The sequence below is a fragment of the Amblyraja radiata genome, chromosome 2 (assembly GCF_010909765.2).
Source record: "Amblyraja radiata isolate CabotCenter1 chromosome 2, sAmbRad1.1.pri, whole genome shotgun sequence".
Classification (NCBI taxonomy): Eukaryota; Metazoa; Chordata; class Chondrichthyes; order Rajiformes; family Rajidae; genus Amblyraja; species Amblyraja radiata.
The window spans coordinates 110,521,844-110,544,610 of record NC_045957.1 but is presented as its reverse complement, the minus strand read 5'-3'; the positions used below and the strand labels follow the sequence as shown (position 1 = coordinate 110,544,610).

Genomic DNA, 22,767 nt, shown 5'->3' with positions numbered 1-22,767 from the left:
ACATTCTGAACCCTGGCTACCCCAGGTACTTCTCATGGAACAGTGGCTGCTCTATAAAAGTACATCACTGCTTTGATAAACACCTTAGGGCACTTTCATACCTATACAAGCTGCTACACGGATTTACAATTCTTGTTTATAAACAATGAGCACGTTTCCTTAGAAGGCTAAGTTCGGCATGTCCCCTACAACTGTCACCAACTTGTACAAGTGCACTATAGAAAGCATTTTGTCAGGTTGCATCACAGCTTGGTTTGGGAACAGCTCAACCAAGACCGCAAGAAATTGCAGCAAATTGTGGACGCAGCCCTGGCCATCAAACAAACCAAACTACCTCCCGTTGTCTCCATTTATACCTCACGCCGCCTCGGCAAGGCCAGCAGCATAATAAAGGACGAGTCGCACCCTGGCCACCCAGGTATAGAAGTGTGATAACACACACCTCCAGATTCAGGGACAGTTTCTTCCCAGCTGTTATTGGGCAATTGAATCATCCTACCTCAACCAGAGAGCAGTGCTGAATTATTATCTACCTCATTGGTGACCCTTGGACTATCCCTGATTGTCGGCTTTACCTTGCACTAAACGTTAATATCAATATCAATGACAGTTTTATTCATCACTTGTACATAAAGTGCAAGTGAAATGAATTTGTCAGCGGCGGTACAATGAAAAAGAACACACAAAAACACAATAAAAATTTAACACAAACATCCACCACAGCATTCATCACTGTGGTAGAAGGCACAAAATTTGGCCAGTCCTCCTCCATTTTCCCCTGTGGTCGGGACCTCAACCCTCCACAGCCGCCCCTGCGGGCATCCAGATGTTCCCTTATTCCGTTATTCCCTTATCATGTATCTGCGCACTGTAAATGGATGAATTGTGATCATGTATTGTCTTTTTGCTGTCTGGTTAGTACCCAGCAAAAGCATTTCACTGTACCTCGGTTTACGTGACAATAAACTTCAAATGCTTTCCCTATGTGCGGAACAACACCAAATCATAAATGACAATTATAGACAGGGGTGCGTCGATTCAAATCACCAATTTAATAAAATGTTTATTTTACTAAAAATGTCCTTGGAAAAGAGGCAGCTAAATAGTTTAGAGATAAAATCTATTTAACTCTTGTCAAACACTGGAACAATTACAAGAGACATGACCATACCTGTAGAAGGAATTTCTCGGAGGCAACGCTGTGTCTTGCTAGCATGTTGGGCAGGGCTGGATTCGTGTATTCAAACTGCGGGTTGTAGGTGAACTCAGACTTGAAGAACTTGACCTTCTCCCTCTCCACGTTCGACGGCTTAACGGCGGTCAGGATGCAGAGTCTACGAGTGGTAGCCTCACCGTCTTTCCCGGTTCCGATCGGCAACCGCGATCTCTGCAGGCTGGAGAAGTAAAGCCTTTTTACCTTCCCTTTCGGCCTTTGCGTCAGGCCAATGCCACTTCCCACCACAGATATGCCGAGGGGGAACTTTGAACTGCTGGCAACCAGGTTGCCCACAAGCAGTTGCGTATGCCTGTTTCCAAGGCACCACGCTTCGTCGACCAGCGGGAGAGAGGCACTGGGGTTCCGGCGTTCCTTGTACCGCAACACCGCGGACGGTTTGGCCGACTTCCGGTGCTTCTTGTGATGGCTGGAGGACGTGCGCTTCTTCTCCCCCTTCGATGGCAGTAGGACGTTGTAGCCATTGCTTCCCGTGAATATTTCTTTCAGAATGCTGGTGGATACTTCCTGGAAGCTGCTGCCATTTTTCTCGGTGGGATTCAACAGCACCGATTTTTTGGTCAACTCCAACCCTGGCCACCGGAGCTTTTCTGCAAGGATGGACCACAGGAAGCTTAGTTTAGTTTAGTTTAGTTTAGTTTAGAGATACAGCACCGAAACAGGCTCTTCAGTCCATCAAGTCCGCGCCGTCCAGCGATCCTACACATGAGGGACTATTTTTTTAATACAATTTTACCAAGCCAATTGTCCTACAAACCCATACGTCTTTGGAGTGTGGAAGGAAACCAGAACTACTGGAGAAATCCCACGCAGGTCACACGAAGAACGTACAAACTCCGTGCAGACAAGCACATGTAGTCAGGATCGAACCCGGATCTCTGGCGTTGTAAAGGCAGCAACTCTAAAGCTGCACCACTGTGCTGGAAGGTTCTGATTAAACCCAGGTTCGATCCTGACCTCTGGTGCTGTTGCAGTTTATATGTTCTCCCTGTGACCGCGTAGATTTCTTCCAGGTGCTCGGTTTCCCCCCACATCCCAAAGATGTACGGGTTTGTAGGCCAATTGGCCCTCTGTAAATTGCTCCTCATGTGTAGGGAGTGGATGAGAAAGTGGGACAACATAGACCTTATGTGAACAGGCAAACGATGGTCTGTGTGGGTTTGGAGGACCAAAGGGCCATCTGCCATGCTGTATTACTGAAACAAAACTAAACTCCCATTAACCAAAGCACCAGATGAGCTAACATGGTCAAAATGAAATGGAGACCTTTGCTCATTCTCTTGCTCATCTAAATCTGACCTCTGGTTTACTGATGCTTCCATTTTTAAATCCTTGTACCATTCACCATGTTGGGCATCATTTGGGCATGGAGCATCTATCAGAAGTTATGCGGTGGGGATAGCCAGTTATAGAGTCATAGAGTTATGCAGCACAGAAACAGGCCCTTTGGTTCAACTTGCTGATGCTGACCAAGATGCCCCATCCACACTGGTCCCACCTGCCCGCCTTTGGCCCATATTCTTCTACATTTCCTGTCCATGTACCTGACCAAATGTTTTCTAAATGTTGCTATAAAACCTGCCTCAACCACTTCCTCTATCAACTTGTTCCTTATACCCACCGCCCTTTGTGTGAAAAAGTTGCCCCTCATGATCCTAGATAATTTTTTACCCTCTCACCTTAAACCTATGACCGCTGTTTCTTGATTCCCCTACTCTTGGTAAGTGTCCCTATCTATTCCTCTCATGATCTGATACACCTCTCTAAGATCATCCATCGCCCATCATCCTCCTGTGGTCCGAGGAATAAAGTCCTGGCCAACCTCGCCCTATAACTCAGGCCCTCAAGTCCGGGCAACATCCTCATCAAGTTAATTCCAATGAGAACCCCCAAGACAAGGATAGCTGCATTGTCGGCAGTCATCTTTTAATGCAGCGGTAATACAGATTGATAGATTCTTGATTAGTACGGTGGTCAGGGGTTATGTGGAGAAGGCAGGAGAATGGTGTTAGGAGTGAGAAATAGATCAGCCATGATTGAATGGCGGAGTAGACTTGATGGGCCGAACGGCCTAATTCTTCTCCTATCACTTATCTAAAAGCTTGTCATGCGCCTGGTACTTTATCTGTCTATCTGCTTTCTTGATAGAGATAAATGTTTCTTGATTTTTCCATGAATCCATGCTCTTTTTGAAGATTTTCTTTTACAGCTCAGTTGGAATCAAAGTAACATTGATTTGGCCCTTTGCTATGATTGCAGGAGGGAGAGATAGATCAGCCATGGTGGAGTAGACTTGATGCGCCAAATGGCCTAATTCTGCTCCTATCACTAATTATGAAGCTTCCAGTCACGTGTACATGCTCCTTTCTACATAGCCTCGTGGCACTTTGTCTGATAATGTTCTACTGAATCTCCTTGCAGCTTTAAAATTGTATTGAACATGCTCTATTATTACAAAGTGTTTTTAAACTGTCTTTTTTAGGGCATTCCTAACATTGTATGATACTAAAGGGGACTTTATTAGGGATAGTTGAGTCAATTAGTCAATATTGCATTTGATCATATCAATGTCTGGAGACAGTCGCAGTTCAAGTCCTACCACTGCAACAACAAAAAATCATAATAGACAACTAATTGGTACCTATTTTCAGACAAAATGATTTTAAAGTGTCTATATATTAAAAACTTGTCATCAGCTATTTTCAAAATAGCAAAGTTCTGTGCATTTATGGTGGTGGATCTAAATTTCCCTCTTACCCCATCCTCCTGCCTTCTCCCCATAACCCCTGACACAGCGGGCCAAAGGGCCTGCTGTATCTCTAAAATTAAACTAAACTCCCATTAATGAATGAATGAATGAATGAATGAATGAATGAATGAATGAATGAATGAATGAATGAATGAATGAAGACCCAGCATGGGGGGACCGTCACGAAGGAGGGGGGAGAACAATGTAGGACCTGGTGTGGGATACTTTGTAACTTTGTTGGTGCCCTTTACATGGCGTCTCTTTGCATACCTTTGGTATGCAAAACAAAGAATTTCACCATGTCTTGTCACATGTGACAACAAAGTATTCATTCATTCGATTTAAAAAGATCACGGGAGCATGACTAAAGAACATGGATTGGCCTGCTCAGTTGGTCTGCAATCCAATTATTTAGTGGGTTGGCAGTGCCGTTCACACTGTCTGTCGTATGAGCGATTCCTCTGATAACGAAGATTGCCACTATCTCACATAATCCATATATTTTGGTCTGTACACCTGTAAAATAGTTTCACAATTCCTGCTATACCAGGCAAGACTCTCTAATTAATTTGTACTCCTCCAGCTTTGATGTTTCTATTCAATTACTCTTGAAACCATGGACAGACAGCAGGTTCAAGAATAGCTTCTTTCCAACCACCATTAGGTTCTTGAACACAACACAACACTAACCTCAACCATGAACTGATCTGGACTGTCTTTAGTTGCACTAAGGACTTTGGGTTGTTTTTTGCACTAATATTGTGGTTATTCATTTATTTATTTTTTTTGGTGGTTATTATGCATTATCTATGTGTATTGGGCTTACCAGCCTGTTCTGCTGTTCAAGTCAGAATTTCATTGTCGGTACAGATGATAATTAAACACTCTTGAATTAAATCCTGTAGATTCCTTTTACTAATCTGAATTTTTAATTTTTAAACGCCTCCTTCTGAAGAGCTGGCTTCAATTTCAGGAGCTGGAGTTTAGTTTAGCTTAGAAATCCACCGTGGAAACAGGCCCATCAAGTCCACGCCGACCACGACCACCCATACACTGGTTTTATCCTACACATTAGGGACAATTTACAGAAGCCAATTAACCTACAAACCTGCACGTCTTTGGGACATGGGATGAAACCAGAGAAACCCCCATGCGGTCAGAGTGAGCACACACAAACTCCGTACAGACAGCACCTGTAGTCAGGATTGATCCTTGGTCTCTGGCTCTGTAAGGTAGCAACTCTACCACTGTGACTTTCATATCTCGCTCTGAGAAAGTCATTGGGTGCACTGAAAAAATACTGGGCCATCCATCCACTTGTCACCTCTGTTACATCTACAGCTCTGAGGCACCAAGTTTCCCATTTACTGTTGAAGACACACCATTTGTGCAGATGCACTTGATAGGTGTTTGATCAAATTTCTGGTGATGCCCAAAAAAGTTGACTATGTTGGACCCAGTGATGGCCATTGATTGGAAGATGAAATGAAACCATCAAGTTGCAGCTGGCCACTACCTGGTGGTTTACATTTGTGCGACACAACCTACCATGCCTGAACGCAGTCAAGGCTTTGCTACGTGCAGGCATGGATTGCTCAATCATCTGATCAGGTCCAATTTAAAGTGAACACCAGCCACTTGCCGATAAACATCCTTAATTTGGAAGGGATGGTCAAGGAGTCTAAAATGCTTGGGTGAATACATTCAGTAACTTCCCCTTTTCCCCTCTCAACTTATAGGAATCCTCTAGTGTCGGACATTTCCACCCTGGGAGAAAGATTCTGACTGCCTATCCTATCTGTGCCTCTCATAATTTTATGATAAAGGAATACAGAAGACTTATTTTCCCACATAATTCCAAGTGTATGGCTATACATGGCTATTCAAGTGTTGCTTGTTCAACTGCAGGACACCTCTTCCAATTCAAGTAAGATCCACTAATAATTGTGAAGATGACTTTGGGTGTATTGTCTGTCATTTCCAGATCCAGTATCAAGGTTGATTCTGCACTGTTCATCCAATTGTACGCTTGTAATATTTTTATGCAGTGATTTGATACAATTCAGTGGCTTGCTGGTTAATTTATGAACTGCAGTGTTTACATCCGGATTCACTAAATAGATTGGCCAGGTAAGGACAACAAATGTTCTTTATGGGAATGAAATGCATCATTTAAGGCGGAACGGTGGCGCAGCGGTAGAGTTGCTGCCTTACAGCGAATGCAGCGCTGGAGACCCGGGTTCGATCCCGACTACGGGTGCTGTCTGTACGGAGTTTGTACGTTCCCCCCTTGACCTGCGTGGGATTTCTCCGAGATCTTCGGATTCCTCCCACACTCAAAGACATACAGATTTGTAGGTTAATTGGCTTGGTAAATGTAAAAATTGTCGCTATTTTCTATGTTTCTATGTAAAATCTCAACTCCATTTCACCCTCCACAGATACTGCTTGATCAGCTGAGTATTTCCAGCATTTTCTGTTTTATTTCAGATGGCCAGAATAAAGAGTATTTTGCTTTTGTGTGCCATCTGTATTATGTTGGAAACCCCTTAATTTTGAACAATGAATCCCAATGAAAGGATGTCTCGACCATTTTATATATCCTTTACTCATAAGCCAAATGAACTACAGGGGTATTTCAGGAATTGTTCCAGTTTATCTTCTCTGAATTGCTTCCGATGCAGTTACATGATTTCTTAAATAAGGATTGGTGCTGGGGCACGTGGAAAAAAATGTAGGTGGTCTGTTTAGCAAATTTATGGACAGCACAAAAATTGGGTAGAAATGCAGACAGTGAGAAAGGTTGTTAAAGATACAGATATAGGATATAGATTAGTTGGAATTTTGATTGTGAAATGGCCCATGGAGTCGATTGGGATGAGCGTAACGTGTTGCACTTTGGGAGGTGAAATGCAAGGGGAAGTATACAGTTAATCACATGACCCTTACCAGAAAGATAGACACAAAATGCTGAGGTAACTCAGCGGGACAGGCAGCATCTCTGGATAGAAGGAATGAGTGACGTTTCGGGGCGAGACCCTTCTTAACAACATTGATGCACAGAGGAATCTTGGGATGCAAGTCCATAATTCCAATGAAAGTGGCAACACAAGTAACTAGAATGGTAAAGAAGAGGAATGGTATGCTTGCCTTCATCGGCCAGGGCATTGAGCTTCAGAGTCAGGAAGTCACATTGCACTTTTATAAAACCCGGCGGGGTCACAACATCGGAGGCTTGGATTGCCTCAGCGCAGAGGGAGAGCAAGGAGGGAAGAGACAATGACTTTGGGACTTAAACTGTGTTGAGTGTTTGTTATTTATTCTATGTTATGACTGCAGGCTAAACCATTTCGTTGCACTGAAAAGTGCAATGCCAATAAATTGAATAAAATAATAAAAAAATAAAAATATAAGGCTGCATGCATTTGGTGTATTGTGCGCAGTTCTGTTCGTCCCATTACCAGAAGCTATTAGCTCTATGAGGAGAAGTTGGATAAACTTGGATTGTTTCCTTTGAAGCATAGAAGGCTGAGGGAAGACCTGATAGAAGAATATTAAATGATCAGTCATAGATAGGGTAGACATTTCTTCAAAGGTGGAAATGTCAAATACTGAAGAAGATATTCCAGAGAATTCTCTGGAATTCTCTGCCACAGAAGGTAGTTGAGGCCAGTCACACCCGTACTAATCAAGAATCTATCTATGTGTAGGAAAGAATTGCAGATGCTGGTTTAAATCAAAGGGAGACACACAATGCTGGATTAACCCAGTGGGACAGGCAGCATAATTGCAGAGAAGGAATGGGAATCTATCCATCTCTGCCTAGAAAATATCCATTGACTTGGCCTCCACAGCCTTCTGTGGCAAAGAATTTCACAGATTCACCACCCTCTGACTAAAGAAATTCCTCCTCATCTCCTTCAGGAACGTCTTTTAATTCTGAGACAATGACCTCTAGCCCCAGACTCTCCCACTGAAGGCTGTGGAGGCGGTCAATTGATATTTTTAAGGCAGAGATTGATAGATTATTAATTAGTACGGTGTCAGGAGCTATGGGAAGAAGGCAGGAAAATGAGGTTGAGAGGGAAAGACAGATCAACCATGATCGAATGGCGTAGTAGACTTGATGGGCCGAATGGTCTAATTCTTCTCCTATAACTTACGAACTCTTGCTTTTCTTTCAAAAACAAAACTGATACCTATCATTATATATGAAAACAATACACCGGTGCATGGTACAGATGAGGAGCACAGCAAATGATGCAAACGAATGTAATATATCTGCCCAATGTAGTCCTTTAAATCACCATGTTTATCAGTGAACCACGATATTACGTGACTCACACTCTAACTGACCATTGCGGATAAATCGGTCCGCATTGTAACTGGCAGCGATCTCGCAGCGGAAAGCGTCTAAAGGCGCTTGTAACATATGCACCGTAACACAATTTTTTTAAACAGATGACCGAAACGTGAGGCTGATGGAAAAAACGCAGTCTGTGAGAAAGGCTTCTGAAAAGTCAATCGGTTATTTTTTTTTTAAATCCCTTTTAAAATTGAATGGTTGAAATCAATGGTAAAATGTTGATCCATCACAACACTTATAACTGCAATGCGACTGGTGCTATTACAGAATTCCTCCTTCTTTAAATTTTCGAAATTAGCGAAAAATCTCACAGCCGAGCAAGACCCCTCTCAAGATTGTTACCTCGGCTTCCCCGAATGCAGGAAGTGACACGTACCGGTTACTCGGATTGATTCCAGCATGCCTGGCGACCTCCTGTGTGACTGGCAAGAAGGATTCGAGCAGAGAAAGCAAGCAGCAGACCAGACTGTTCGGGGTTATCTGCTTCCACTGGCAGAGAAAGATACATTAAAGAAAATATCAACAGTACACACACACACAGACTATACAGACAAAGACGCTCTGTTAAAAAAAATGGACCAACTGAGTCCCCGACTGGGTCAACTGTCGTCAAATAAACACAGGGTGCGGGTTTGTAATTTGCACGCATATCTCTCGGCGGCTAGAGTTTGAGAGCTCGGCGCCGTACCTGGGTGGTCTGCTGTGGTCCTTATCGCTGCAGGATTGCCGCAGTTTCCAGCTGCCCCATAACGCGCGCCCCCGACACCCCGCCTGTCATTCTCACGTTCCTCTCGCTACTGTCCCGCCGCCGTTCCCTAGGCAACCTCATTGTGCCGTCACAATTCCACCCTCTGTGACGCCGTGGACGTGAACGCGCCTTGTGTGTTTCTCTTTGAAACACCATTCCAACACAGATTTGCAAAAAAAAAATGTGTTGAATGGGGGATATATGCCTGCAATCACTCGCTCCTCAGATTAGTACGGGTGCCAAGGGTCATGGGGAGAAGACAAGAGAATGGGGTTAGGGGATAAGAGACAGATCAGGACTGGATAGACTCGGCTTGTACTCGCTAGAATTTAGAAGATTGAGAGGGGATCTTATAGAAACGGACACAATTCTTAAGGGGTTGGACAGGCCAGATGTAGGAAGATTGTGCCCGATGTTGGGGAAGTCCAGAACAAGGGGTCACAGTTTAAGGATAAGGGGGAAATCTTTTAGGCCCGAGATGAGAAAATCATTTTTTACACAGAGAGTGGTGAATCTGTGGAATTCTCTGCCACAGAAGGTAGTTGAGGCCAGTTCATTGGCTATATTTAAGAGGGAGTTAGATGTGGCCCTTGTGGCTAAAGGTATCAGGGGGTATGGAGAGAAGGCAGGTACAGGATACTGAGTTGGATGATCAGCCATGATCATATTGAATGGAGGTGCAGGCTCGAAGGGCCGAATGGCCTACTCCTGCACCTATTTCTATGTTTCTATGACTGGTTTGGAAGGATATGGACCAAATGCTGGCAGGTGGGACTAGTGTAGCTGGGCCATGTTGGCCGGTGTGGGCCAAAGGGCCCGTTTCCACACTCTATTCTATCAGCCATGATTGAATTGCGGAGTAGACTTGATTGGCCGAATGGTCTAATTCTGCTCCTATCACTTATGACCTTATGAGCCTTGGAGGCAATTCAGTCATAGAGTGTTACAGCGTTGAGTGATTGCAGGATGTGCTTTCCGCAAGATACACTACAGTGACTTGTCAAGGGTTCTTCAACAGCATCCTCCAAGTAGGACACAAAGTGCTCGAGTAACGCAGCACATCAGGCAGCATCTCTGGAGATCATGGGTAGGTAATGTTTCGGATTGAGATCCTTCTTCCTTGTTTCCACATAATCTTACAGTGTGGAAGCAGGCCCTTCGGCCCAATTTTCCCACACTGGCCATCATGTCCCATGTACACTAGTCCCACCTGCCTGCATTTGGCCCATATCCCTCTAAACCTGTCCTATCCTTGTACCTGATTGGACTGATCCGAGATGGGGAGAATTCTGCCGATAGAGACGAAGTGTCACAGCTGGCGTCCTAGTGCCGTCGCAACAACCTAGAGCTCAATGCTCTTAAGACAGTGGAATTGATTGTAGACTTTAGGAGAGCTCCGCCTCCCCTCACCCCACTCACCATCAACAACACCACAGCCACATCTGGGGAGTCTTTTAAGTTCCTGGGAACCATAATCTCCAAGGACCTTAAGTGGGGGGCTACCATCGACTCCACAGTCAAAAAGGCACTACGGCAGCTGAAGAAACGCAATCTGCCACAGGCAATGATGGTCCAATTCTACACGGACATCATAGAGTCTGTTCTCACCTTCTCCATCATGATCTGGTTTGGCTCAGCCACCAAGCACGACACCTGGAGGCTGCAGCGAATCGTCCGATCAGCAGCGAAGATTATTGGCTGCAACCTTCCCTCCATTGATGAACTGTACACTGTAAGGGCCAAGAAGCGAGTGGGGAAGATCACCTCTGACTCCTCTCACCCTGGCCACTAACTCTTTGAATCACTTCCCTCTGGAAGGCGACTCCGGATTGTCAAAGCTGCCACAGCCAGACATAAAAACAGTTTTTATCCACAATTAGCTGCTCTACTCAACAGCCAAAAATCTGTAGCCTCCCTTTGATCTGGTATTTTGTTGGTTCACATGCTTGATTAATGGTGTTTTATCATTAATGTTTTATTATTATTAATGGGACTTTAAACTGTGTTGAGTGTTTGTTATTTATTCTATGTTATGACTACAGGCTAAACCATATTGTTTGTTTTGTTTTTGTTTTTGCCTTTTGTTTTTACCTTGTTTGGGATGTGTTTATCTTGTGTGGGACTAAAGATGGAAATTAGCCACTGGCTACAATCTTGCATATTACATGCAAATGTTTTATTAATATGCACTGTCCCTAATAAAATCAATTCAAATCAATTCAATGTTACGTGTTTTCTGAGTTATTCATAACTGTCACTGTATGTCATGTTGTTACTTGTGGGCGGAGCACGAAGGCAAATTCCTTGTATGTGAATACTTGGCCAATAAACTTACTTACTTACCTGAATAAATGTTTCTTGTCTAAATGGGATACTATCTGCCTCAACTACCTCCCCAAGCAGCTCATTTCACTCAGAGGAATAACTATATAGACACTGTAAATCCAGACATTTTAGTAGAATAAAGATCATTGCAATAGGTCTTCTTGCGTATGGCGTGCACAGCCTAAAGTTGTAGGACACCTGTACTATTTGATCTTATTTGATTGTGCACGCTGGGTTAATTGCATTCGTCGAAACAGGGTGCACCACGTGAAGGTTGCAATCTTCCACCCCGTTGCAATAGGTGAAGTTTATTTAGTTTATTGTCAAGTGAACCGAGGTACAGTGAAAAGCTTTTACTGCATGGTAACCAGTCAGCGGAAAGACAATACATGATTACAATCGAAGCATTCACAGTGCACAGATACATGATAATGGGAATAACGTAAATAACATTTAGTGCAAGATAAAGATAGTAAAGTCCGATCAAAGATAGTCCAAGGGTCTCCAATGAGGTAGATGGTAGCTTAGAACTGCTCTCTAGTTGTGGTAGGATGGTTCAGTTGTCTGATAACAACTGGTCAAGACCCTTCTTCTTTATAGGGGGGGAGAAGAAAGCTGGAAAAGGGGAAAGGCAGGACAAGTGTGGCAGGTAACAGAGGCATAGGTCAACATTGGCCAAGGGATTTTGATAGGCAAATAGGTGGAGCAAAGGCCAGAGGTAAGAACAAAATCTGTGAGACACATTTGAGGAATTGCAGATTGTGAAACCAGATGGAGGAAAGTAGCGGAGCGGTGGGAGAGGGTTGGGAGAGTGGTGTTGGGGATTGGAAGGGAGAAATAGGTGGCAGCCCAGGTGGAGCATAGGGAAAGGAAGAATGGGGGGGGGGTTGTGGTGGGTTAGTTAAAATTACAGAATTAATGTTCATAACCATGGGTTGTAAGCTACCCAAGTGGAATTTGAGGTGATGTTCCTCCAGTTGCATGTGGCCTCACTCCGGCAATGAAAGAGGCCCAGTACAGACAGGTCAATGTGGGAATGGGAAGGGGAGTTAAAATGGTTAGCAACTGGGAGATCCAGTAGGCCTTGGCGGACCGAGCGCAAGTGTTCAGCGAAATGGTTGATGAGTCTACACTTGGTCTCGTGATGTACAGGAGGCCACATCATGAACACCGAATGCAGAAGATGAGGTGAACGTGAACCTCTGTCTCTCCTGGAAGGACTGCTGTGCTGAGGTCCCTGGATGGAGGCGATGGAGGAGGTATTGTTCCCAATGTTGGGGAAGTCCAGAACAAGGGGTCACAGTTTAAGGATAAGGGGGAAATCTTTTAGGACCGAGATGAGGAAAACATTTTTCACACAGAGAGGGGTGAATCTCTGGAATTCTCTGCCACAGAAGGTAGTTGAGGCCAGTTCATTGGCTATATTTAAGAGGGAGTTAGATGTGGCCCTTGTGGCTAAAGGGATCAGAGGGTATGGAGAGAAGGCAGGTACAGGATACTGAGTTGGATGATCAGCCATGATCATATTGAATGACGGTGCAGGCTCGAAGGGCCGAATGGCCTACTCCTGCACCTATTTTCTATGTTTCTATATATAGGGACAGATGCTACATTTCCTGTTGTTGCAAGGGAAAGTAACTGGGGAGAGGGTGGTTTGGGTGGGAAGGGATGAATGAACTACGGAGTTGCAAAGGGTGTGGTCTTATAGTGTATGCTTTAAGGTACCAGGGGAAAATAAAGATTGATTTCAAGTGTATGTTATCAACTCAGTTTTGAAGTTAACCATTTAAGCCGCTTATACTTTATTCTCAGTGAGATTCCTTTGATGATTGCACTTGAGAAGTGTCGGTGAAACTAAGAGTAAAATAGTTTAAAAATATGAAGCTTTATTTATTTTCATGCACATTGTCCTGAGTGTAGGTGGGTGGCAGGAGAACTGGAGGTGGGAGGAGTTGATGGATGCATGAAGGAGATTTAATTACAGGGAAATAAATAGGAGAATATTCCGTTTGAAAACATTCTAAGATTCAATATAGACTCAATAGTGTCCTATATTGTCTGAAAATATGATAACAAAAATTGAAAAGTTGAATAATATCAAAAGAGTGAACAGATACAGCCACAAACATTCTGCAGTTAAAAACCGAGGACGAATATTTAAATGAACTGGTTTAAAGGTTATAAAATAGAAAAAAGTAGATTTATACTTCAAAGTTTAAGCTTCTGCATTGAACACATTGTACAGTTTCGCCTCTAGGATTATCAACAGTGTGAATACTGTTTGATGTGGGTTTATTTTGGTAAGTACTTGTGTGATTGAAGCTGGGATGTGATGCAAAGAGTGGGCCTTTGATGTGGGCTCAGTAATTAAATGTATTCATTTGTGGTTAACGGGGATTGGTGGAGAAACTTGAAAAGGATGAAATGGAAAAACATATTGACATCTGGAATATAACAGCAAAGAAATGAATCACATTGAATGCGAACAGGCTACAGAGAGCAATTATAACAGAAGGAGGAAAATTATTAAAATGAAAGTCCATTTTTAAATAAGGCCATCAGATTCACCAACATGTGTAGGATGAACGAAAGAACTGGGGAGAATGATTGAAATTGTATGTGGATTAGAAACGTACAAAATTCTTAAGGGGTTGGACAGGCTAGATGCAGGAAGATTGTTCCCAATGTTGGGGAAGTCCAGAACAACGGGTCACAGTTTAAGGATAAGGGGGAAATCTTTTAGGACCGAGATGAGAAAAACATTTTTCACACAGAGAGTGGTGAATCTCTGGAATTCTCTGCCACAGAAGGTAGTTGAGGCCAGCTCATTAGCTATATTTAAGTGGGAGTTAGATGTGGCCCTTGTGGCTAAAGGGATCAGGGGGTATGGAGAGAAGGCAGGTATGGGATACTGAGTTGGATGATCAGCCATGATCATATTGAATGGCTCGAAGGGCTGAATGGCCTACTCCTGCACCTAATTTCTATGTTTCTAACAGCCACATTGGAAAATTGTTGGAATAGCACAGGAACTCATCCTAAACTTTAAAGATAACAGAGGGGTTTGTAACATTCAATGAAATGCAATCGTTGCAATACATACACCTTCTGTACCTATTATTGTTTAGGTAACTTTGGGTGGTTATGTTTTGCACAAAATGCAGCACCATAAATTTTATTTTGAAATTGCAAATCTTCACAGATTTTGCAAACAACAATTTATTTAGGATACCTTGGCGTTGACTCTTCTAATTATATAAATATTGGAAATAATTATGTGGGCTTAAGTAATTCAATTGAACTGAATCCATGGTCACCTGTTGTACAATTGTTCAATTTGGGCAGATTTCCAAACATGATTGCTTTAGACTCTTACAAGATAGAAGAGCGCTATTTAGCTCATTGCACCTGCTTGAGTTTACAAAGGGCTTAGTTATTGGTCCCACAATCCATGTCTTTAAATTTTGTTTTCAAATATCAATTCACCTCTTTTAGATGGTATTATCAATTCAGCATCTAGTATTGTAGGCAATTGACCTAACAACCATCCATACTAAAAAAAATCTTAACCTTACCCTTCATAGTTCTTAAATTTAAGCCCTACCATTAGAGCTACAACAATCAATTTAAAAACATTTTTTGGAGTTTTATTCTTATTATTTTAAACGGCTAAATTAGTTATTTTAATAATCTTCTTAATCGATAAAATGAGATCAAATTGTTCAGTTCTCTTCTCATAACTGAAATCTATTAATCCCATGTATTGTTTTAATGAACATCTATGACACTCTATCCGTAGCCTAGACCTCTTTTCTGATGGACAAAGCTAAAAATTTGACGCAACATGCTAACAGCTGCCACATCCTGGGTTGACTTTCTAAATGCCTACTCTTTAAAAGAAAAAAAGGGAAGACCACATAATTCTTTTAATACATTCATTGACTAGACCGATCACTTTTAAAGATTTGAATCTCAAATTCTCACCATGCCTCTATTCTCCCTTGAGTTCTTCTTGCGTATGGCGTGCACAGCCTAAAGTTGTAGGACAACTTGTTCAATTTGATCTTATTTGTGCACGCCAGGTTGATTGCATTCGTTGAAACAGGGCAGACCACATGAAGGTTGCAATCTCCCACCCCTCCCTTGAGTTATAAGGTCATTAGGCTTTCTTTGTAATAAACCAGAGTACACAGGACATAGAATGATACAATAAAAGACACAAAAATTGCTGGAGTAACTCAGCAGGTCAGGCAGCATCCCTGGAGAACATGGATATGTGATGTTTCTGGTTGAGACCTTTCTTCAGTTTGAAATGTCATCTGTCCATGTTCTCCAGGGATGATGCCTGACCTGCTGAGTTACTTCAGCACTTTGTGTTCATTTGTGTATTAACCAGCATCGGCAGTCCTTTGTTTCTACATAAAATTATACGGCATAAGAACAGGTCCTTTGGCTCACCATGTCTCTGCCGGACAGGATGCTAATTTAAACTGCACATCAGCCTGTACATTATTGATATCCCTCTATTTCCTGTCTGTTATTGTGTCTAAATACCTCAAAAGTTACTCAGTCTGTTTCCCTGGCAACAGTTTCCAAGTACCTATCACTCATTGTGTAAAATAAATTGCCTTGTAAATCTCCTTTAAGACTTCCCCATCTCACTTGAAACATATGACCTCTAGAACTTAACATTTTCACCCTAGGTAAAAAGACTCAGACTATCTACCAAACCTCTCAAATTTTATATTCTTCGATCAGATCTCTTCAGCCTCCGACGTCCCAGAGAAAACAATCCAAATGTGTCCAGTACCTCATACTCTCTAATCCAGGGAACATCCTGGTGAAGCATTGTTATTTCTGCTTACAGTGCGGCCAGGTCGAACCTGAACAGAGGCATAAAAAAGGCCAAAGTCAGCCACAGGCAAAGGGTAGAAGACCACTTCAATACCGCGGACACCAGAAGCATGTGGCAGGGTGTCAGGGACATCACTGACTACAAGAGCAGCCCCGCCTGCCCCCACGGTGATATCACACTGGCCAACGAACTAAACACCTTCTTTGCCCGGTTCGATACTGGCAACACCACCAGGTGTGGAATAACCCCGGCCATAGCGGAGGGACAGGCCTTAACACTGAGCACTCAGGAGGTATAGTGCGCTCTGCGTAGGATCAATCCACGCAAGGCTGCAGACCCGGATGGAGTACAGGGAAGAGTATTAAAGGACTGTGCTGGACAGCTGGCGGAGGTATTCACGAGAATCTTCAATCTATCTCTATCTCTGGCAACGGTCCCCAAGTGCCTGAAAACAGCCACCATAGTGCCGGTGCCAAAAAAGTCAAAAATCACCAACCTCAACGACTACCGGCCGGTTGCCCTGACTCCAATCCCCATGAAGTGTTTCGAAAGGCTGGTCCTCTCCCATATTAAATCCAGCATCCCTGCCTCACTGGACTCCCATCAATTTGCATACAGGGCAAATAGATCGACAGAGGATGCCATCTCTCTGGCCCTTCATACTGTCCTGACTCACCTGGACAGACAGGGCACGTACGTGAGGATGCTCTTCATTGACTATAGCTCTGCATTCAATACGGTCATCCCCACCAAGCTCACCACCAAACTCCACCAGCTAGGCCTCAGCTCACCGATATGCGCTTGGATCCTGAACTTTCTCACGGAGCGACCGCAGGCAGTGAGACTGGGCCCGCACCTGTCCTCCACCATCACCCTGAGCACCGGCACACCACAGGGTTGTGTACTAAGCCCCATGCTCTACTCCCTCTTCACTCACGACTGTGTCCCTGCATTCGACACCAACACCATCGTGAAGTTTGCAGACGACACAACAGTGATTGGGCTGATCACCAACGGTGATGAAACAAACTACAGAGCGGAGGTGCAGAACCTGGCGGACTGGTGCGCCAATAACAACTTGACACTAAACACCTCCAAGACCAAGGAGCTGATTATTGACTTCAGGAGGTCCCATTCTGGAGAATACGCCCCAATCTCCGTTTACGGGGAAAGTGTGGAGAGAGTGTCCAGCTTTAAGTTTCTGGGCACTCACATTTCAGAAGACCTCACATGGTCCACAAACACCGCCGCGCTGGTCAAGAAGGCCCAGCAACGACTGTTCTTCCTGAGGACATTAAAAAAGACTGGTCTGCCCCAACAGCTGCTGACAACGTTCTACCGCTGCACCACAGAGAGCATACTAACGTATGGCATCTCTGTGTGGTATCTCAGCTGCACGGAGGCGGAGAGGAGAGCTCTTCAGCGCGTCGTCAACAGAGCGCAGCGGATCATCGGGACAGAGCTACCAGCCTTGGAGGGCATCTACCACACGCGGTGCCTCAGGAAGGCCCTCAGCATCCATAAGGACTCATCACACCCCTGCCACGGTCTGTTTCAACTACTTCCCTCCGGCAGACGTTACAAGGCCTTCTACGCCCGAACCTCTAGACTCAGGAACAGTTTTATTCCAAGAGCTATAGTGGCTCTGAACCGGCCCTAATGAGTGCCCCCCCACCCACTCCCTTTGGACAGTCTCCCTCAGATGGTCATGTCAATCAATTCAGCTTGCTTATTTATGTATTGTATTTATTTACCTTTCTTGTACATCAGTGGAGCTGCACACTAAATCTCGTTGCACTGACGTGCAATGACAATAAAAGATATATTATTATTATTATTATTATATTATACTTTCTCCAATGTCTCCACATCCTTCCAATAATGTGGCAACCGGAACTGCACACAAAGTACAGGGGCAACGTGACTTCTCAACTTTTAAACAGTGCCTTGACCAATGAAGGCAAGTATACCATACCTTCTTTACCACCCGATCCACATATGTTGCCACTTTGAAGGAGTTTGGATTTGTACATCACTCTCTGATGGGATCAAAGGGCTCTGCAAGTTGCTGTGAATTTTCCTCTTACTCTTTGGGTCAGCACAATACATAGATACATAGAAAATAGATGCAGGAGGAGGCCTACCAGCTGCCCACAATGGGGCAGCTGGTAGGTTTGTTGCCTCGCAGTGGCAGAAATGTTGGTTTGTTTCCCTCCTCAGATTCTGCCTGGTTGTTAAGTTCCTCCAGCACTTTGGTTTTGGCTCAAGGTTCCATCATCTGCAGACGCTGGTGTCTCTAAGAGAGAAAGCAAGTTCTAAGTTGCAGAGAGGTGGGAATGATGGGACAAAGGGAATATCTCTGATAGGAAGAGGCCAGGGTTGTGTTCTAAAAAAGTGTTGAAGCCACCTGGTTGATAGATTAACTAGGACAGTTGGAGAAAGGGAACATAAACAAAGAAATGTGTAAAATCTGTGAAATGCATGGCCATGCTAGTAGAGAGAGAGAAATAAAGAGTCAATATTATAGATGGATAATCTACAGAAGAGCTAGTCAGTTATAAACCAAACAGTGGAAGTAACAAAATATTGAGGTTGTTCCTTACATCAGGCCTTGCTATGGGCCCCATGGACAGCTGGTCATCGTGGGTGTGAGCTGGAGAATAAAAAAGAGCGGCTGAGATATGCCAATATACGGATTTAATGTTGGTGCTTTGCAAAGCAGTCAGCCAATTTACAGTTGGCTTCTTTAGTGCAGAGTAGACCACATCTTGAACACCAAATGCAGTACATTGGATTGAGAATTGCAGAGGGAATGATTCCTTTATAGAACTGAAAGGGGAGGAGACCAGGTGGTCTGGTGATAGAATCTCTCTAATGAATGAAATGGTGTCATCCATCACCATTTTCTCAGGATTGGACTATTTGATTTTGCGGTGTAGGATAGTGGAAAAACTGCAAATGCTCAGTATGCAAGATGAAAGGGGAGAAAATAGAAAAGTTATTACTTTGTCAAAAGCATGTTTGAAACAATCATTATAATGCTATTTTATTTATTATACAATCCATATGTAATTAAGGCTGTTGAAAGCAATAATATATCATCAATTTTGCACATAATGCACTGGACCCATAGTATAAATTTTGGGCTTCAACTATGAAATTGTGATCAATGAACAAGATAATCAGTAAATCAAAACTCTGTGAATTGTTTCAACACTGATACACATAATCTGCCTTAGATGTAATACTGGCACCAAATTCACAGAGAAGTTGTTGAACATTATTGGACAGCAAATCTCATTATAGTTTCATGCAGCTTCTACTCCAGTTCTGCTGGAATTCAGTCAATGCCCTCTAGTGGATTACTTGGCTTTCAATAGTTTTTTTTTAATGCAACAAAAAGTACAGGCGAGTTCCATAAAATTGTATGTATAAATGAATAACAATTAACTCAACTTAGCTCATAAAAAGTAGACAATGCTCCCATCATTGTGGATTTATTTTCCGTGATAGATTTTGGCTGGTCAGAATCAACTGCCACATTTATTTTGACATTCTTTGCACTGTGTGTCTGAATTCCAGTAGACATAACTGAAAAATCATGGTTCCTGTACTGATTCTTGGAATACCTGAATTTCCCAATTTTTTTCATTAATCCCTTGGAACACCCAACTCTTTTTATTGCGTTGTTTATTTACTCATTCTTTGCCGAGATCAACTCTGGTTTCTCACAAGTTGAAATGTTGGTAGCCTGTGGTGTGGCACTTGTTTCATTTATACCTCTCTCAAGCATATCCATATTGGTTTGACTATAAATAATTTTTAGTAGGATTGTTGAATGACTTTGTTTAAAAAAATCTAATCCCAATTAATTGATCTGACTATAAATATTTCTAGTAGGATTGTTGAACGATTTTGTATTAAAAATCGATCAGGTGGCGCAGCAGTAGAGTTGCTGCCTTATAGCACCAAAGGCCCGGGTTTGATCCTGACTACGGGTGCTGTCTGTACGGAGTTTTTATGTTCTCCCTGTGACCTGCGTGGGTTTTCTTCGAGATCTTCGGTTTCCTCCCACACTCCAAAGATGTACGGGTTCGTAGGTTAATTGGCTTGGTATAAATGTAAAAATTGTTCCTAGTGTGTGTAGGATAGTGTTAATGTGCAGGGATCGTTGGTCGGTGCGGACTCGGTCGGCCGAAGGGCCTTTTTCCGCACTGTACCTCTTAACTAAACTAAACAAAATGGTCAGATTGATAATTAATTTATCATCGTAAACAATGCTGCTAAACAATCATAGAAAAATCATATTTTGAATGGAGATATGAGACTGCGGACTCTTCTTCAGACTTCATATTTTGAGGAATAACTGGAAAACGCTAAAGAGATCATTCCAGAAGTGGCGGCGCTGTTGAAAGGCTGCGGCTCGCCTGCAGTCCGTCTGTTTTTACTTTTTTGTGTTTTTTGTTGTTGTCTTGTTTAGTTAAATTTTTGGTTATTAGGTTGTGTTATGTGTGGGGGGGGGGGCTGAAACAGGGATTTCTGTCTCTCCCTTCGGAAGAATGCGACTTTTTCTTGTCGTATCCCCCTTCTCTGCCTCCGTCTGCGCTGAGGCCTAATGGCAGAGCTGGCGGCCTCCAACCTGCGACCGACCTCGAGGCTCCGGAGGTAGAGCCAGCCAGGACTCACCAACGCGAGGCTGGCTGCCTTCGAGCTGTGGCGGCGTTCGGGCAGCGGCACGACTCGGCGCTCCGGTGAGGGCGGCCCGGTGCGGGGCTGGGACAGTGCTGGCTGAGACGCTCCGGTGGCAGCGGCACGACTCGGCGCTCCGGTGAGGGCGGCCCAGCGCGGGGCTGAGACACTCCGGTGGCAGCGGCACGACTCGAGGCTGGGACGGCGCTCCCGTGAGGGCGGCCCGGCTCGGGGCTGGGACGGCGCTCCGGTGGCTGAGACGGCCCGGCGCGGGGCTGAGGCGGTGCTCTGGTGGCTGTGGCGGCCCGGCGCGTGGCTGAGACGGTGCTCCGGTAGCTGAGGCGGCCCGGTGCGGGGCTGAGACGGTGCTCCGGTGGCTGAGGCGGCGTTCTGGTGGCGGCGACCTGAATCCGGGGCTCGGCCGCGGGCCCGTGGACGACATCGTCGGGAGCTCGCAGGTCACAGGCTGGTGCCTGTTTTCCGGAGCTCCCGCGGAAACACCTGCGTCCGCTTGACTGGAGGGCGGCAGCTTCGACCACCCCGGGCCGCGGAGTTTGAACCGGCCCGTTTGCGGAGCTCGGTGAGCCGCGGGACTGACTTACCATCGCCCGGTGGGGTATCGCCTCAGCGCAGAGGGAGAAGAGGAGGGAAGAGACAGTAACCCTAAGATTTTTGCCTCCATCACAGTGACGAGGTGCCTGGTGAATTCACTGTGGTGGATGTTAATTTGTATTTATTGTGTGTTTTGTTGTTTATTATTACATGTATGGCTGCAGGCAACGACATTTCGTTCAGACCGAAAGGTCTGAATGACAAATAAAGGGTCTAAATCTAAATCTAAATTTTAAATCCTTTTTTGTGTGCCAATCCATCCACAGGTTTAACCTTTTATAACTAACTTGCAGTTTTATAGCCTTTCGGATCTCTGAGTTCCTCAAATTCCAACCTCTTCAATTTCTTCACCTCGCCACTGGTAGATGCATGACCTTTGTCAAGTTGCTTGGCTACACATTGACAATGTTTGCTGCTGATTTACCTTGGCTCAAATAGTTCCTCACTGACAACTGGCAGTAAAACTGTTTCTCCAAAGTCTGATAACAACAGGGTTCACACACATTTGTTTGGTTGAAAGCTGCAAAAGCCTTTGTGCTGTGCTTGTGAGGGCCATTCTCTCCAACTATCCATTTAGCAACACCTATGAATCCAAAACCCCATTCTGGTAGAATCCTACTCAAAAATGGAGGTTAAAATCCTAAACCAAATAATCAGCAAATTCTAACTTAAGATGATTAATTCTTTAGTAAGTTATGAGGGAAATTTAGTCAATTTTTAATTCTTACATGTAATTGCATTTACAGTAAACGTAGGTATTTCAAACAACTTATTCAAACATGCTGAAAAAACGTTATTTAATCATTGCTGTTCATTTGGTCGTGATAGGAATTTAGGGTGTCCAAGGTTGTGGTTGGTCTGGGAATATAATGTCTTCCACAGTTAAATAGCCAGACAGCATTTAATAGAATAGAAGATGATATGGAATAAGCCTTCTCTTCCACTCCAGCAGTTTCCATCCTAATAATTTTGAAAGTCAAGAGGCTGAACAAATCAGTGAAGGACGTGCCGCCGAGACCAAGAAGGGAAGGGATCCGTTGTGGGGAGTGGGGGGGGGCAGCTGAGAACAAAGAGGGAACTGGTGTGGGGGAGGGGCAGCTGAGAACAGAGAGGGACTGGGGGGGGAAGAAAGAAGGTCTATATTGAATACTTCTGTAACCTGGTCGGCGCCCTTTATACTTGTACTGTA

The 22,767-nt window shown here is 44.0% G+C and overlaps 1 protein-coding gene across 3 annotated transcripts in view; it reads right to left on the bottom strand.

Annotated features, from left to right (window-relative positions):
- The window catches only part of kiaa0895 (KIAA0895 ortholog), a 70,047-nt gene extending 60,869 nt beyond the window's left edge, over positions 1-9,178 (bottom strand). Inside the window, exons 1-3 of one of the 3 annotated variants that reach the window (XM_033013413.1) lie at positions 9,038-9,178; positions 8,726-8,838; positions 1,172-1,824 (exon numbers count right to left, since the gene is read on the bottom strand). In XM_033013413.1, the coding sequence (XP_032869304.1) occupies positions 1,172-1,824; positions 8,726-8,750 (678 nt within the window). In that variant the 5' untranslated portion in view covers positions 8,751-8,838; positions 9,038-9,178. Of the gene's footprint in view, positions 1-1,171; positions 1,825-8,725; positions 8,843-9,037 lie in introns of all 3 variants that reach the window. The other 2 variants (XM_033013418.1, XM_033013427.1) reach the window with 2 other exon arrangements.
- Positions 9,179-22,767: the final 13,589 nt, after the last annotated feature.